Raw genomic sequence first — 16,878 nt, 5'->3', positions numbered from 1 at the left:
CCCACTTGGAGCCGAAGAACGCGATAATTGACTCGAGCAAACCTCTAGTGTGTTATCTTGGGAGGAACGACACGGGAGAAGAACAGCATGAGAGGTAAGCGGGAAAGAGAAGGGAGGCCTTTACTTGGCAGGGGCGCCAGTCGACTATCGTCTTTCGGCGACATTTGCAACGAGAGGAGCAGATAATCGGCCAATTTTTAAACTTGGGATTCCAGCTAAAGGTTCGCAAATCACGCGAGAACGCGGTAAATATAGTAGTTTAAATAGGTTCTTAGCCAACCTGTCGCGTGAGATCGTCTACTAGGCCGGCATTTACCCGCACCCGGAGGTACGACACCCCGGTAATACGACGCTTTCTCGCAGTCCCTTGAAAGTCGTATAATCGGGGTTCCATTGTACTTAACGTGAAAACGTTTTCGCATTACTTTAAGTTAACGATAGGACGTATCACCAACTTCTCCGCTGTCTTCCACTCCCCTTCACCATCCATTCTCCTCCACGCTTCCCAATCTGCCCTCTATCTTCACGCACAGAATTCAGAAATCGTAAAATCATATTCCGAACTTTGTTACAGAAATGCGACAACGCCTTTTCTATACTTTCCTGGCGGATTTAACATCCTCGGAAAAAGTCAAGGGGGGTTTAAATTTGTGAACCGCAGGTGCCACCGAAGTTTGGAAAATGGAACTGGAGATCATGATTTTTAAAAGCCTGCATCGAGAAATTTCATCGCCATACAGCTCGAGGCAAAAAATCTCAGCCAGACATAGTAATGTGCATATAAAAATGCCCGGGAGGCATCGGGGACCTCACATTTTTGTAACGACGCCAGAACAAGGCTTTTTAGCTGCCTGAGCGAGATGCAGACTCTTTGGGATGATTAATGTAATTTTGTTGGAATTCAGACTTTACTTCAAGATCTTTTACCTTTATTTCAAGCTCTGTTATTTCAAGCTCCAGAGTCAGTGTAGGCGCTCTACACTGTTAATGGAAGCACAACCCTATATCTTTCTTTCATAAACGTGGTCCTAATTTAGAAATTTAACATTCCAAAAATGTCAATGAAAAGACCAGCGAGAAACGCGTATTTTATGACAGAAAAAAACGAAATTATCACCCAGCTGAAATGTGCGCCTATTTGTGCTCCTTGCTGTTTTTTTAACCGCAGTGGCGCCCGTAGGGGCATTTTTCATTAAGTTTAGAATTGAAAAGAAGATGCTGACAGAAGTCTCAGGAACGCTATTGACCTACGTCATCGCGCAAATTCGGTCATGGCTTCGGCAGCGACTGCTGGTGAAGAAAAAAAAAGCACACAAGAAATAAAATGGAAACACCGAGACAAAATACAATGCAACAAAACGGAGGTTAATTAGAACAAACAATAACGCTGCGCCCCTTGTCATAGCAGACTACACCTTCTATTGTCGTTCCTCAACAACTGCAGGCTTCCTAGCGGTAAATATCTATAGTTCCGCCTTTTTGTTTGGAAACACAGATAAGGTCTACAACGTGCATTATAGTTCAGTAACGCAAAAGGAGGTACATGCCTGTTCGTAGAACTCTTCGGCTATCCTGAAGGTCCACTGGACATGGATGTCATGCCTTTTGCAGGGCCCATTGATGTCGGCCAGCTTGATGGCCATTTCCATAACCAGTAGCCGGTCCGTCTCGTTGTTCCAGTCGATCCCCGGGGCATCTCCATCGTTAGCCTATTTAAAAAATAGAGGCACAGTCTCTGGTGCAGATTGAATGGTGCGTTCTTCATCCCGCGTCTGATACACGATGAGGAAGAAAATTACTGACAAACAGGAGTAACTTAGGAGGGTAGAGGAAAGGTGCTTTCATCTGTGCTTTATTGTGTATTGTTTGTCAAAGCTAAGGTGGCGTTTTCACGTTATAAGCAAATTACGGCAGCAAACGAGTCTAGAATGTAATCGGGCAAGTCAATGTGCACTCCTCTCCGTTTTACACTGAAAGGACCACCTAGCTTGTTTGTGTTAACTTATGAGTACTTTGCACGAAACCTCCGAGTTCTTGTTGTTGAGAAAACTATGGTCTTGACTTCTGTGTTCACATTCCACGTTTGTAGATTTACATGCACGTTATATTTACCCATTTACGCTTTGTACACACTATTGTATGTTGTCTGTTTGTATGCCTTATATCTTTCGTGAATCACACGAGAAGGTCCAGCACTGTTGGCGAGCACTTATAAATAAATAAATAAATAAATAAATAAATAAATAAATAAATAAATAAATAAATAAATAAATAAATAAATAAATAAATAAATAAATAAATAAATAAATAAATGGCGGCCGCAGGAAGTTGCGGGATATATTTGTAGTACTGGAATAAGCTTCCACGCTGACATCGCGAAACTAGTACTTTAACCTAAAAAAAGTCTCGGTTATTATTCGCTTTAAAACATAAAATTGCAATTACATTGAAGCAGAAAACAAACTTTTGGGGACGGCTTTGCACAGCCCGAGGAATCCCGTTCCAGTGTGGTGTGACGGGGCAGGATCTTTACCTTAACTCTTGTCAGCCTCGGTAGGCCTATGGGCCACGATGTTTGAAGAATGAATTTATTTTTTTCTCATTTGGCAATTTTCATGCATTGTGAAGGCCGATGTTTAGTAAAAGCTTCATAGAAACACCTTAAAAATCATGCCATTGATCTGACTGTTGCATGAATTCAGCCACAGTAAGTATAGTGTTATCAGTTGAGGCGGGATGCTTGCCAACGTATAGATACAAAAAAAGAAGAGAAAACTCCAAATAAAATATACGTTCTCAATTACCTTATCTTGGTAATTCCAACACCACGAATGCATAAATAATTTGGAACCATATACAAAACAACATATACAACTACGCACTGCAACATGGCTAGAAACATACACGTCTTAGCGTTTCGAGTGGGGCCATTCTGAACTTACAAAACAGCGCAAATAACGAGGACTAAGAAAGAAGGTACAGACAAGCGCTGTTACAAGTGAACCAAATGGCAGATGAACGATGCGTGTGTCGAATGTTTTCTGCCCTCTTCATTAATGGTAACCAGACGTTAGGCGGCTATAGTCATCACTATTCAATAGGCACCATCTGCACTGGGTTCCGGTGTGCAATTCACACAGTTATTTGAGGGGTGCACCATGACCATGCATGGACACATGCGCATGTCTGCAAGAAGGGACCGAAAAGGCTGCAGATGTGTGAGGTGGGTGTCGAATGTTCTCTGCCATTTTTATTAGGGTTAAATAAACGTTATGTACCAGTAATCCGTAATCAATTTGCATGGTGTGCACTAGTTTGCGGTGCTTGATTTGCGAAGTTAGATAAGGTGCGCATGATTAGACAGGCGCCCCTTGAGTATCGTCGTAAAGGAAGTATATTATTGTCAATGCAATGGACCTATTTGGTCAAATATCTGCCCTAGCTTTACATGATGCTTTGAACACAAGCAAAAAGCAGTTTTTGGTATTTGAAGGGAAGATGTATATGGCTCACTCATCGGGGTTTCTTTGTGATGCGTTCCGTCAGCAGAAAGCGCTTTGCGATAAAGTGATGACGCGAAAGCCCGGTAGCTCTACCTCATGTAGATATTTTTGGAAAAACATATTGCATTTTTCCGATAAGACGACTAAGGTATTAAGCCAAGTTTCGTTTACGTGTGATAATTCGCACAACATCGAGCTAAACAAGTTGAAATTTACACGTGCTATGGGTGCAGGGGTTTCTATGGGAGAAGTATGGTTACACGAAACGGCTGTGACTGGTGGTTTACTGAAACTGTCCCGAAAACTAATTATAGAACGTTGGAATGATCAAACGACTATATACACGTGCAGAGTGTTATTTCAGCTGCTGTAATAGATAATTATCAGTTGTAGTTTTAATTCAAATAACACGAAATCGCAGCTTTTAAGATATTTCATCAGCATTACAAAGGCGCCAGGAAAATCAGAAACCCATTTTTGTTGGCTATAATAAATGTATAGTCCTTCCAGATGTTATTGAGGCAATTAATCCAGACGAATGTTAAGTCTCAACATAGGAACAATCTTGTTTTTTTCCCTGCTGTCTCGGGACTGCGCTGTAGTCAATACGCTAGCAAATTAAATATGTCGAACTACGTTCAAAACGCTTTTGCACTTTATTAATTGTATGGTAATCTACTAGCAATGCGAGCATGGCTGAGTGTCAGTCTTCTTATCAGCAACGGAGTGAGTGCAAAGCAAGTAGCAGAGGCGGCACCGGTCGCATTCCCTCATGCAAAGGTAGTTAATGTAAAAATGTTGCAACACCACTTGGAAAAGCCTCGGAACCCATACACAAACAGAAGTGTTCACGATCATCGCCATTCCCACTTATACCGTTCACATATAGCTTAGGGCATTTAGACGCTGCAAATAAATCTAGTTATAATTGGACGCTAAGCTGTTAACGTATCTACCCTCTCACAAGGCACGTCGCTAGGGGACGTAGCTACAATTTAGGAATATACACAATTCGAGACAGTTCTCAAGAGACGGCGCAGAGGGCAGGGGTGCGGGGAGGGGGTTCTGGAGTCGCGGCCCGCGGCCCGCGTAGCAACCGCTGGACTCAGCTACACCACATAGGAACCACTGGGGGCAGCACGGACGCCTTGGGGAATGAATACGTAGTGTATAAAATCTGGCCGGCGTCTTCCAGCCAAGACACGTCCTATTGTTTTACAAAAGCATCCAATCGTGTGCTTGAAAAGCCAATTAAAACTGTGTGGCTGAGTGCTCACAAACCGTAAAGACACTGTCCTCCTAAGATGAAGACAGGGCGCTCTGTGACGCACAAAGCTGTAGCTGTTCGTGAAACTGGTATTAGGATTTGCTTTATTTTGTGTATCTGCTTTTTCCTATGTGTGTCCTGTGACTTGGGTACTGCAGCCATAACTCGGGTATTGGGCCAGGACAATACGGCCAGTTTCTGTTGATTGGATGACTCCTTATATCAAAAACAACTTCACCATAATGGACAGAAGAAAAAAAAAGCCTTGAATGCTACGCTCGCGATGTGGATGTTGCACAGAGCTTGTTAAAGGGAAAAACAACCGATTTTTGTCAAGTATATTTTCTTTATCCCAAATGAAAGGGCATCACATAAAACACCTTAATCCGAAACGGTTGTACTGATCAGAATTATGTAGGTCTAGTAGCCATACGTGTCCCTCCAAAGGAATGCTGGCAACCATAAAAGTGATCCATGAGGCAACATACTTTTAACTGCACCTGAGATTAAAAGAGGAATTTAACAACTTCTCCCCACTTAAAACAACAATAATGTGCAACGGTTCATATTCCTTCATGCGTTGTTTGAATCACGCGCTGAAATCGACGGAATTGTTTGGACACACAAACTATGCGCCATGTTCCGACATTACGTGGCGCCACTTTTCAGACTTCAGGAATTTTAGTGCAAAGTTAAAATTATTTCCCCCTGTTTATTAAAAATATCTTGCTGTTACCCAAGTATATAAAAACGATGGACGTAGTATATGAGCTAGACGACATGCACTGCGCAAAAATCAATTGTCTGTACCTTGAAATGCTATCCGCGCTAGGAGTGCGGACAATTTAAAAAAAAATTATTCGCGCTACGATTGCGGATAGGGACAACCCACTGAAACCACTAGCGAAGGAAGCGCCGCCTTTAAATTTGCAAAAAGAATGTTTAAAAATACATACACAATCTCCACTTATACAAATACTCCTGTAAAACTGTTTTCAATAAGTGAACAAATGTTTCAGCAATTTCAGTAGCTGCAAGGTTAGCAGGTCACGTGACCAGGACACGTAATGTAGTGTCACATTTCTACACTACGAACCGCCACCTTTCACATTTCGGAAAGGTTATTGCCAATTAAAATTATTTCCGCACATTTGTTTATATCTTGCTCGTGGTTGCCAGACTATATAAAACGCTGAATTTCATGTCAGCTAGAGAACATATACTCGGAAGAAATAAGTTGTCTGTCCCTTTAAGCCTAGAGTCGGTCGCTAGATTTTCAGTGCCACAACGGGTGAAGAGGGTGTTTGCGTGCTTTTTTTGTCGTCGGTAAGTGGCAACAGGCGTCCTGGTCGCGGTCCAACTATTCCGCGATGATTGAGCAATTGTCCTCACGGAAAAAAAATTCACATAGGTCAGTTCGCTGATTAACATGTACTGACTGCCATTTTCTTGTGTAGTTACAGCTGATAGGTGAAAACCATTGAGCATCAATTTCCAATCCTGCAGAGATGTAGTGTCACAAAATCCTAAAGAGCAACGTTGGTTTCAAAACAATTTCACGATTTGGTATAAAAATTTTAAGTGCATTGTTAAGAGCTTAGATATAAAAGTTCGCATAATTGGTCAACTGCAGCAAAACGTAATAAATTCGAGTTGTTACACTCCACCCACTGTCATAGTAAACGAAGTGAAGCGTGGCAGTAGTAGCCATCCAGGGCGGCGGCTCACCTTGGCGTTGAACTCGGCAAGGATCTCGAAATGCCTCTTGAGATCGGTGGCGAGAATGCACTCGATGACGAGGAAGCGGAAGCGCTTGAACTCAGCCTTGTCCAAGTGCACGAGAAAGTTGAACCTAGATTCGGACAGGAATAACGTCCATGCGGACGCCGCGTGGTAGTTCTCCAGCACCGAGCGGTCGTTGTATAAAACGGCCTGCGAAAAGGAAGCCCAGCGCCATGGTGAGCGCGAATTCTTACAGGTGTCACTTGCAGCCAGACTGGCTTTTGGGCTGCAAGCGAACCAATGACTTCACAGTGCACTCATACCAGTGCACGCAAACAAACAAAACATATTTGATAAAACTGTCGATACTCTTGGAGTTCAAGATAAAACAAATGAAAATATTTCTTTGTAAATTTTATGGCAAAGGAAAGAATTCGTTTGGATCCTAGTGCACAAGTTGCCTAAGAATTCTGTACAATCTAAATACAAAAGTTATGCTTCAGGTATCTCTTGCTGGAAGCTTGGCCTGCGCTACAAAGCTTCACAGTGAATTCAAACAAAAAGAAAAAGATTGAGAAAACTTCAAATGTAATTTCAGTTCAAGATAAAAGGGCTGAAAGTGTTTGTTAAAAACGTGTAGTGAAATGGAAAGAATCAGTTGTCAAGAGCCCAAGTGGCCTGATCATTAACTAGAACCTAATGCAAACTTTAATAAAGAAAATACGCATATAATTTCGGCGATAAAAAGGGGTTCGGCCATCGGTGTAGTCCCAGATGCTTTGCCAGCAAATATCACTGCGCATCGCCGCTTTTCTACTCGGTCATCCTTAAAATATCAGGCAGCTCCAAATCATCTTCATGACAGTGTCAGGTGCTGCTCTTACAAAACGTTCACAGGAACCTACCAGGATGGCAACAAAAATGCGTAGTCATTCACAGTTGCTTAGACTTGCAAATTGCCGTATATGCCTTTGTGGGACAAATAAAACGACAATCACCTGAGGCGCATAGGTGGAGACCAAGAAGGCGTTCGTCCTTCCTGGGTGGTCATAGTCATGCATTGCGGCTGCTGTGTACAATGCCATAAGTTCTAACGCCGGAAAGTTGGCTCCCATAATTCCATAGGTTTCTTCTGCAAATGAGAGAAGCAAGTGAGCCTACAAGAAGTCTTTTCCAGGGCAGCATGCATCAATTACAGTGACGAAAACCGATGGTGGTATCAGAAGCAAAGCGATGGTTTCAATTGAAACGTTATTAAAGCACTGAACGAAATGTTTTGAATCTAATTAAAGCTCCCGATTTCGCACCCCCCCCCCACCCCCCTTCCAAAAAAGAGACCCCCGTCAGAGTGCGCCATTATGAAACATCCTTCGTAAATCTAGACGGAGATCCAGGTGAATAAGCTCCGAGCAAGTGCATTTTTTGGACCCCTTAGAGAACACTAACCTGTTCCTCGACAAGGTCCTGGATGTTAGTCGGGATACAAAGCAAGTGAATGAGTAAATACCTTCGATAAATAATAGTTAAGTCAATTGAAAGGGCCCAATTATTTTGTTCAGAAAAAAAATCTTCGGCGCCAAGTGGTGATTAGACGGCTTTGGTTTCACATGCATACAGAGTTCATACGTAAACGTGAAAAGTGTACGTAGCTTATGCGTGCATAGTTTGAAATCGTTTTAGTTACACTTACGCGACGCACTCCGCACGTAGGGCGTTTGGATGCACGCGCTCTCCACCCACAGCTACGCGTTATTCCCAGCGCTATCTACTAACAAGCAGAGATACTGCTGTAGCCACTTGTGAACTCGCGAGCCCGTTGCTATGACGACGAGAGGCGCTACTTCGTCAGGCTTAAGTTAAGAGTTGAAAAATAGCTCTTATATCTGAAAAACGAAAGCTGTTTGTCGATTTAAACTTTGGGTGAGGGTAAGAATGGCAAACTGAATGCGAAATCAACAGCTTAGGACACGCTATCGCACTGAGGGATTAGCGACGAAGCTATTTTATCTGTGAAGCGGGAGGGCAGGGCGCCGCCATGTTGGTCATCTCTACGTGTGGAAGCAACGTGAACACCACAACGTAAAAAGTCCAATCTCCTGACGTCAATGAGACTCACGTAGGCCCTTTGCGTTCTGAGCATGCGCGCTGGTCACCCGGGAAAGTCCTACATACGTGCAGCTCCTACGTACGTGAAACTAAAACTGTCTATTTTGGAGTACATCATTACGACATACTTGAAGCCACCAGCAATATACGCAGGTGTATAAACCGTGAGGTACCAAATCCACAAGTATCGGCGCCAATCTAGCTAGAAACAGCCAGCTCGTATCAACGTTACTAAAGGTAACTTTTACTGGTCTGCTTCCGTCAAGACTATAACGCACAAGATAAGCTGTACCTCTCCATTCTGTCTTGGAAAAAGATGGAATATGGAGATGCAGTCACAAAAGCAGCTATGAACCCAGCAGAACGTCAGAGCGCGCAACTACTAAAAAGCCAGAACATGGGTTTATGCAAAAGAATTTCCAAAATAACTTTGAAGCGGTTCGTCACACAGCACCTGCTAAAAAATTTCCGGCTGTCTTGTGAAGCGGTGAGTCCGTGGTGTCCGGCACCACTTGAGTAAATCCAGGGATGGGTTGCGATGTCAAGTAGTACACCCCGTGGAGGACGTCCGCGGCGTGCATTCGATTGTGATCTGTCAGGAGCAGAAAAAATGCGTCTTCAGCGCGGCGAGAATTATTAAAAATCACCATGCTAGTCCCGCAGGGTTGTGGACCGTCCTGACCTTGTTGCATGAGTTAGCTCGAGGGGTTCTATTGAAACATGCTAATCATTGGCTCCTATGGTAGAGGCGTGTGGCCGATATCTCCTTACATCTAACATTAGAAATGACCGTGGAAAGCAAGTGCAGTCGGGAACCATCTAGAAAATTTTATAAACGACTTGTGGCTCAGGCAGTGCCAGCTGTGAAAATTTCTGAGCCATTTATTTTACTTCTAAGTCAATGCTGTGGCAACAGCATTGTGAGTCCTAAATTTTTAATAGAAAATGTTTAATTTTTACCACATAATTTAATTTAATTTTTTAGCTCCTGAAAGCCACATCTACATTTACATTTCCCAACAGACACATCCCATGTTTATGTGGCTGGAACAGGTTAAGACACTGAATTACCGCGAACGCACGATCGTGGTTCCAAGCAACATAACTTCGTAGTGTGAAAAAAGAATGGATAACACTGATTCCTTGCGGCTGGATAATAGCTGTACTGGGTAATTAATTATATATGCATTAAAACTTTAAGAACAGAGTGCTGCAATACAGCTCCACGACACGAAACTGATTTTTAGTTCCGACACACTGCGATATAGGTGCTGGATAAGAGACGCCTCTCAGCAACGATGGGCCCGGTTTAATTTTGCTGGCTAGGTTTGCATAAATACGCAAGCTGTAGGTTGAAGGGCCGATTGCGGACTATGGTCATCTCAATTCAAAATGTTCAACTGGAATATTAGCCTCTTTTAGCAGCGAAATCTGTTGAACAAATCGTTTGAACATGGTGTCCGCAGTTAAAAGTACCAAGAAAATGCCGAGCGCTCGTGCTTGCGTGCCTCGAGAGCACTTTCGTCAAGCTAAGCATACCCACTTAGGGAGATTGACCGATATTTGGAAAAAAATTACACCATCTTCCCGTAGGAAAACCCTGAGTAGTATGCGAAGCAGCCATGAGGTCGACTGAAGTTCCCATTAGTATTCAGTTAGTCGTTTCCGTTGACGTTCAGCTTCGCGTGCCTTCGTTGTATAAGTAGCTTCTTGACGTAGTTTGAATGAGTGAAGGACATAAGGCGCGTTCGTAGCACACGCTCCCGTCTCGGTTCGTAGCGCAGTGGGAAGAGCGCCACGTACCTCCCGTTGCGGCCAGAGTGTCATGGGAACGAAACCGGGCGCTGCCTAACTATTTTTGATAGTGTACTGCGCTGACGTCAGGCCAAACGCTGACGGGGCTGAAGAGACGCGCATGCGCAGTACAGTGCGGACGGCGGACAACAACAAGGGAGGGAGGGACACAGCCCCGAGCATGAGATGCTCCGCATCTAAAAGAAAAACTCCAGCGTTCGCCGCGTGCCTCGAGCGCACGTTCGTCAAGCCAAGTATACCCACTTAGGGAGATTAGCCAACATTGGCCACAAAAGAAGTTCAGCATTCGCCGTATCGTGGTAAGACTTGCTTGAAGCGAGAAAGACACGTCATAGCGTACAGCCCTAGTTTGTTCGTCCTCGCGTCGTCGTGCGGATGCGCTCTGTCCCATAGAAGAGCCGCGTCTTGAATGTCGAAGATGCTGTAGGTGATCATTGACTCCACATTGCCCAGCCGCGGCTAGTTCATACAGCCGAGGGGGAAGAGGCGCTCTGTTTCGAGAGACTCAGCGTGCAAAGCATTCGCTAGAGCGAAGGTTTATCCAGAATTTTGATTTTGGGGGGGGGGGGGGGGGTGTCGAAGTCCTTCTACAGGGGCGTTGGGGGTGTGTGTATAAATCCCTGGGCTGGGTGCTCGTGGTTTCTGGAATCTTTTTTTTTTTGGGGGGGGGGGGTGTCGAAATCCTTCTGGTGTGTGTGGAGGGTGTGCTTAAATCCCGGCGATAGAGACGATAAGTCGCGCTTGCAGAGTGGCGTACGAAAACGGCGACTAAAACGACGAGATCACTCTGGCCTTGCTCAACATAGGGTCATTGGAATGCCATGCCGCCGAACGTCAACCACGACATCATAACGATACTAAAACTCAACTTTGCGTCCATTAATATCACCTACAACAGCTTAGCCATTAAAGTCTTGCGCGTGAGTGCAAGCTTCCCTGAGTTTTTTATTCAAGCTGTAACGATAGTGTCGCATGATGTCAAGCACACAAAAATGTTTAAACTTGTAGGGACGAATGTACACTATGAATATCTTAATTTGAATATTCAACAAGAATGTTAGTATTGTATTCTAACGCTAACGATAGTATCACAATATGTCAAGCGCACAAAACAGTTTCAACAGCTGACGTATTCGGTCAGCATTAGTCAATCACACTTGTAGCGTAACGTTTCGAGCCCGGGAAAGTAATTCTTGAGTCACAACCCTTTATTTTGCGTTCCTCATAATATAAGTTATATGACTGAAGTTCGCGTAAAATTGGCATAACTGTTGTTCCTAAAGGAGCCATGGAGGCAGAATTCAAGTTTGGTTCATTAAAAAGACTGCTTTGCTCCGGTAACAAATACACTTCTATCGCAAACGTCAAACATATAATAGAGATATTCAGGAAAACAGATGAAACAGGGGAGACTCACCAATAACATTTCGGCAGTTTTTCAGTGACGTCAAAAATATTTTTTTGTGCGATTGTCGACTGCCGACTTAAGCCGCCGCCAAGAAACATGGGTCACGCTTGCAGTAGAGCCTCTAGCCCCGTTAGACCGTGTCAATGTAATGCTTATGCCGAGTTAACACACTGATAAGTACGTTTTTAGTGCTGGTCCATACACGTTCCCCGTACCCATATGACGTCACTGTAGCGTGAAGTTTGAACGTTTTAAATATTTGTTACATTTTTCGGTTATAGAAACGCCTACCGCGCCTGGAGTAGAGCTGAGTGATTTACCAAATGTTAGTTTTTTCACAAAGAACATTTCGTATTTTGTATTCATGACCCCTTTAAGAGAGATAGAGAGAGAGATAGAGAAGAGAGAGAGAGAGAGAGAGAGAGAGAGAGAGATAGAGAGAGAGAGATAGAATGCAGTTTAATGATGCTGACGAGGTCTGTCCAGCAGATAGCCTAACATGCTACGTCAGGTGAATAATAAAACGATGACATGAAAAAAAAAGACATGAAAAAAAAAAGACATGAGGTCTGTAGACAGACTTCAGTTGTTCGTGGTAAAGAGGCCCTTTAAGGCAAAAACTTTTCATTTGGAGTAGAGTTGTATGTGTTCTTAATTGGTGCTTTAACAATCGGTCACTCAGAACACTTTAAAGCTGCAGCTATTCCCCAAAATATATGCTTGAGTCGGGGGTGCCGGCACACAAACACACACACACACACATACACGCACGTGCACACGCACGCTTGCACACAATAAAAGTAGGCCGATAAGGAAGGAGAATGACTCACATGGTTTTTCTCTATAACCACTCTCGAGTGCATGGAAGTAGTGAAGAAACTCGAGCTCCGGGATTTTAAAGGCATCGAACAGACCAACTTCTATAAACACGCGGTAACACATCTGAAACAAGACACAAACACAAATTACATTGATAGAAAGAGTGCGTTGTAACTACTTTTTAAGCACACGCTCAGGTAATTTATCACAAGAGCATATGTGTAAGCACCCGGAAGGAAGCATCACATTAATTTGAATGGGCTGCCAGCAAGCATCAGACAAACAGTTTCTTCAAAAAACTTGTGGCCCACGTAAAAGCTCGGGCGGCCTCAGAACATCATTTATGGTTTAAGAGTGAGTAAATCAACATGACTGCACCAAAGTGCGAAAGGTAACAATTTCAGTTACATTCGTTTTTGTACACTTCTGTGACACTACACGAAAGGTAGTGTACTAGGTGTACGGGTCCGCCAGTTACGAGCGTTATTGCAGCACTTAAAGGCACACTGAACCCGTGCATCGACCATTTCGGTGCGAACAGAGAAGCGCGTGGACTTTACAGCATCGGGACAGTAAACAGGCCTCCGCTTCGCAATAAAGTCCAGTAGAACCTACAGTTTCCACATCGGCTCGTGCTATTTCACTGTAAAATGCCAAGTTTCTGACCTATAATGTATATTGGAAGATTTTCTTGTGTATGCAATGTGCGCACACATAAAGATAATCGTTCGAACAAGTTATGTCCACGTAGTGTAGAAACTTGTGCTGTACTGTGCTGTTGCTGTGAAGTTCTGCGGAGACATGAATGAAGGCGTCTTTAAAGGGAAAAAAGATAACGGTTGGCTGAATTTGTGGCTGAACTCTTTGTTTCTTCTACAATTATTTTTTCGTCTTATGCAGGTGTTAACAGTGCGGTAGGTTTTCAAAGCAACCCATGATTTTAGAGTAGATTTTATGAACTGGTCTGAGAAGCTACAGCTTTCGCACTTTGTTACAAATCTGCGAACACCCTCAGAAACGAGCTACCAGTGCGCTTGGAAAGTGCCGTATCTCAGACAGATCACGTACTGAACGGAATTCAAGATGGTTTCCTGCGACAGGTTATAGTTTTTAACGCTAAGCGGCAGCGCGATCTTCAGCATATACACTTTCTTCGATCTTCAGCATATATAAACAGCGGCGCTGTTTAAGGTTGGCCTTGTTCCGGTGGCATTAGCAAAAAAAAAAAATACCAGAAAAGTTCCTCTGGCGCGAGGCACCCGGCACGACCTTCACGGGCTGCGCAGGCGGAGCCAAGCCTCGCCTAGCTATGACGTCACTGAACGGGCGTCGGCGACACCCAGCGCCTCGTGACTCGGCGCCGAGCACATCGTTTACACTTACGCAAAACGTTAGTCGGCCGAAGAAGTATGCAACTACCACGCAAGAAGAAGCGCAGCGCGAACTCTGTCGTGTCGCTGCTCGAGAACATATATGAGACGGCTACGATCCAATCGCGAGTATTGCGCTGAAGCCACCACGCTTAAACGGCAGCGAAGAGCTGAAGAACCCGAGTACCGCGCTCGTGATCTGGAATACAGGCGAAATGACGGTCTTGTAAAATCCGGATACTCTTGGCATCTCCTTCAACACTTAGCCTGGTCTAGCAAGGCCATCGCAAAACCTGACAAAACTTAGGGAAGCCTAGCAAAACGTAGCAAAACTTAGCACAACCGGAAGAAGCTAGGTCGACCGCGAGATCCGCTGTTTCCCCAGCCTTGCACGACCAGTGCAAGCTGCCCCAATTTTATTTTTCAGCCGTCTTGTATTGAAATCCCATTCCGCTATGCTCTGATTTCAGCGATTGGGAATCCCTTCCGAGTGCATTAAAGGTCGGGGGTTCGGTTCCAGGCCGCAGCGGCCGTTTTGCAGATGGAGGCGAAAAGCGAAAACACCCGTGTGTACGAGATTTCGGCGCACGTTAAAGATCCCCAGGTGGTCAAAATTAATCCGGAGCCCTCCACTACGGCGCACCTCATCGCCTGCGTTTTCGTCGGCGCGTTAAACCTTACAATCAATCAACCGAGTGCATTAAGTTCGTTCCGCAGCAAATCTGTGGAATAAAAAATGCACCCTCAACAGTATTCTAGCCAGAGAAGATCCGAGTCTTCGGAATAGAGAATACCGAAAAATCGCAGAGCTTTTGATTAAAGTGGAGGGCGGTCAACCTATTTCGTTTTCTTTCTTTATATGTTTATTTTTGGCTGATGTTGGAAAAAACAAGAACACCTATGCGCAGAATCCAGCCATCTACGCGTATACCCGGAATGACACGTACTTGGTACATGCAATGGCGAAAAACATAAAAATAAAAAGGGGTAACTAGTGCTGCTTGAAACGAGCAAACTCCAATAAAAACAAATAAGGGAAAATGGAGATCCGGATTTGCTCATACAAAGATTGCTTTGTTAGAATATAGATAAGAACGACTACCGATTTCAATAACAGCAAGATGTATGATAGGAACAACAAGTTTCACAAAATGAGGGTGCGAGCTGTACGTAATATTTAAAAATGCAACAGATCACGCAACGAAAGGCTTGGAACCTGTAAAGCTGCTTCACTTTAGAGTACGATCGTAGTGCCCAGCAAACTCCTTTCCACACAGAAAATAAACGAATTCCTCCATGAAGCTTGCACAAAAATCCTTAAGTCCTATAGATTCCCCAGTCTTTATATTTTTTATGACAAAAACGTACAACCTCCATAATAGTCTCATGAATCAGCTGTATCCCCTTTTTTACACCAGGGCAGAAAAGGATGTACTCAGAACGATTAGACTTGGTGTTTCTCTGGGGTCGTTGGTAATAATTGAAGAGCTGTAATTGACTGGCAATGTGCTATAAGTTGCCAAACACAATGTCCTCATTTGAAAAGGGTACAGACGGCACAATGTGCAGTTTCAACACGGACGATTGGCCACCTATTGCAATAAAGGTTGGGGGAGCTTAATTTTATATGACGGTTTAAAATGCAGACGGCTGTGAGTAAGGTGAATTTACGTGGGTGTGCACGTTACGACGCTTCTGGCAGCCATCACAGACCATATCCATTGCCAAAACTCTAGAAAGCTACAACACTTAAAACCGCGCACTTCAAGAGCACTGCCCACCCAGGTTGCCTTCACGTGGCTGGGCTAGCCCGAAGGCGGGCGAATGGTAATGGTCATAAAACCGTTTATTAATGCCAAAAATTTTTTAGATTGCTTCCACACAGAATCTGTCTGTTCGCGAACTTGTATCAGTGGCCCAAGGCACTCCGTCGGTACACTAAAAAAAACTGCCTTTTGAGCAATAATTTGGTGAACAGTTCTGAAGCTCACTTTGAAAGGTCTCCATAGGGGTATACAGGTTTGTCACACAACGCTTTCAGGTAATGCGTTTGTGTATGTAGTCAAGCCAAGTTAAAAGAGCGAAATACGGGTACTTTCGGTCTTATGCTGGCGCTTGATAATAGGACCTAGGGGTTCAATATAACACACCATATTGCCTCTGGAAGATTGTTGTTTGAGCACTTTACTTGTGTAAAGGAGTGAGCCAGACGTTAAAGGGGGCAGGTTTACGTCAGTCAGGCCCCAGTTCGGTGGCTTGGTATTTGTAACATTAGGTTTTGCGCTGTATACAGTGAATTTCAGTGAAGTTTCAGAACAAGCCACGTTGTATCTGTAGCGGTGAATTATGCGTAAGCTTTTAGAAAAGAAGGTTTATGCCCTATCTGACCATTTGCACTTGAACATTTGTGCGAATCTTTTTCCTACGCGCGAATAATTGCGGCGAATTTCGCCATTTGAAAAATCTGCAAATTCATGGGGAATGAAAAACTTGTTTCACGACGGCTTAGTGAACGCGATTTTGGCACAGGGACACCCGTTTTATGGCCATTTTAAGTCCTACGTTTTGCTTGGTTTGTCACTTCACCAACCCACTGCACAAATATTTTTATTCGATGAAGTTTACAACGTGCATCGTATAATCCAATTAGAAACCTTTTAGAACCGATTGATGAGCTCGATAACTCACGTACGCAAAACTTTGGTATTTGAGTCTTAATGTTCAAAGAAACTCTGTAGGGTACATCTGAAATTATTTGTAAGAAAACGTTAAAAGTGTCGGCCCAGTAATTAGGCATGGTAAAATTCACCCGTAGTAAACGTTCTTTACGATAATTTTGTACTGTGTAGAAAACGTTCACAGAATACT

At 43.8% G+C, this 16,878-nt stretch overlaps 1 protein-coding gene across 1 annotated transcript in view; it reads right to left on the bottom strand.

Moving 5' to 3' along the window:
- The window catches only part of LOC144143595 (cGMP-inhibited 3',5'-cyclic phosphodiesterase 3A-like), a 359,773-nt gene that overhangs the window by 33,721 nt on the left and 309,174 nt on the right, over positions 1 to 16,878 (bottom strand). Inside the window, exons 7-11 of the mRNA XM_077675414.1 lie at positions 12,652 to 12,763; positions 9,053 to 9,190; positions 7,491 to 7,624; positions 6,499 to 6,702; positions 1,548 to 1,709 (exon numbers count right to left, since the gene is read on the bottom strand). Coding sequence (XP_077531540.1) covers positions 1,548 to 1,709; positions 6,499 to 6,702; positions 7,491 to 7,624; positions 9,053 to 9,190; positions 12,652 to 12,763 — 750 coding nt within the window. The remainder of the gene's footprint in view (positions 1 to 1,547; positions 1,710 to 6,498; positions 6,703 to 7,490; positions 7,625 to 9,052; positions 9,191 to 12,651; positions 12,764 to 16,878) is intronic.

The sequence above is a fragment of the Haemaphysalis longicornis genome, unplaced genomic scaffold, assembly GCF_048455015.1.
Source record: "Haemaphysalis longicornis isolate Haplotype H1 unplaced genomic scaffold, Haemaphysalis longicornis Haplotype H1 scaffold_6, whole genome shotgun sequence".
NCBI classification, from domain to species: Eukaryota; Metazoa; Arthropoda; class Arachnida; order Ixodida; family Ixodidae; genus Haemaphysalis; species Haemaphysalis longicornis.
This window is presented reverse-complemented; position numbering and strand designations above follow the sequence as displayed.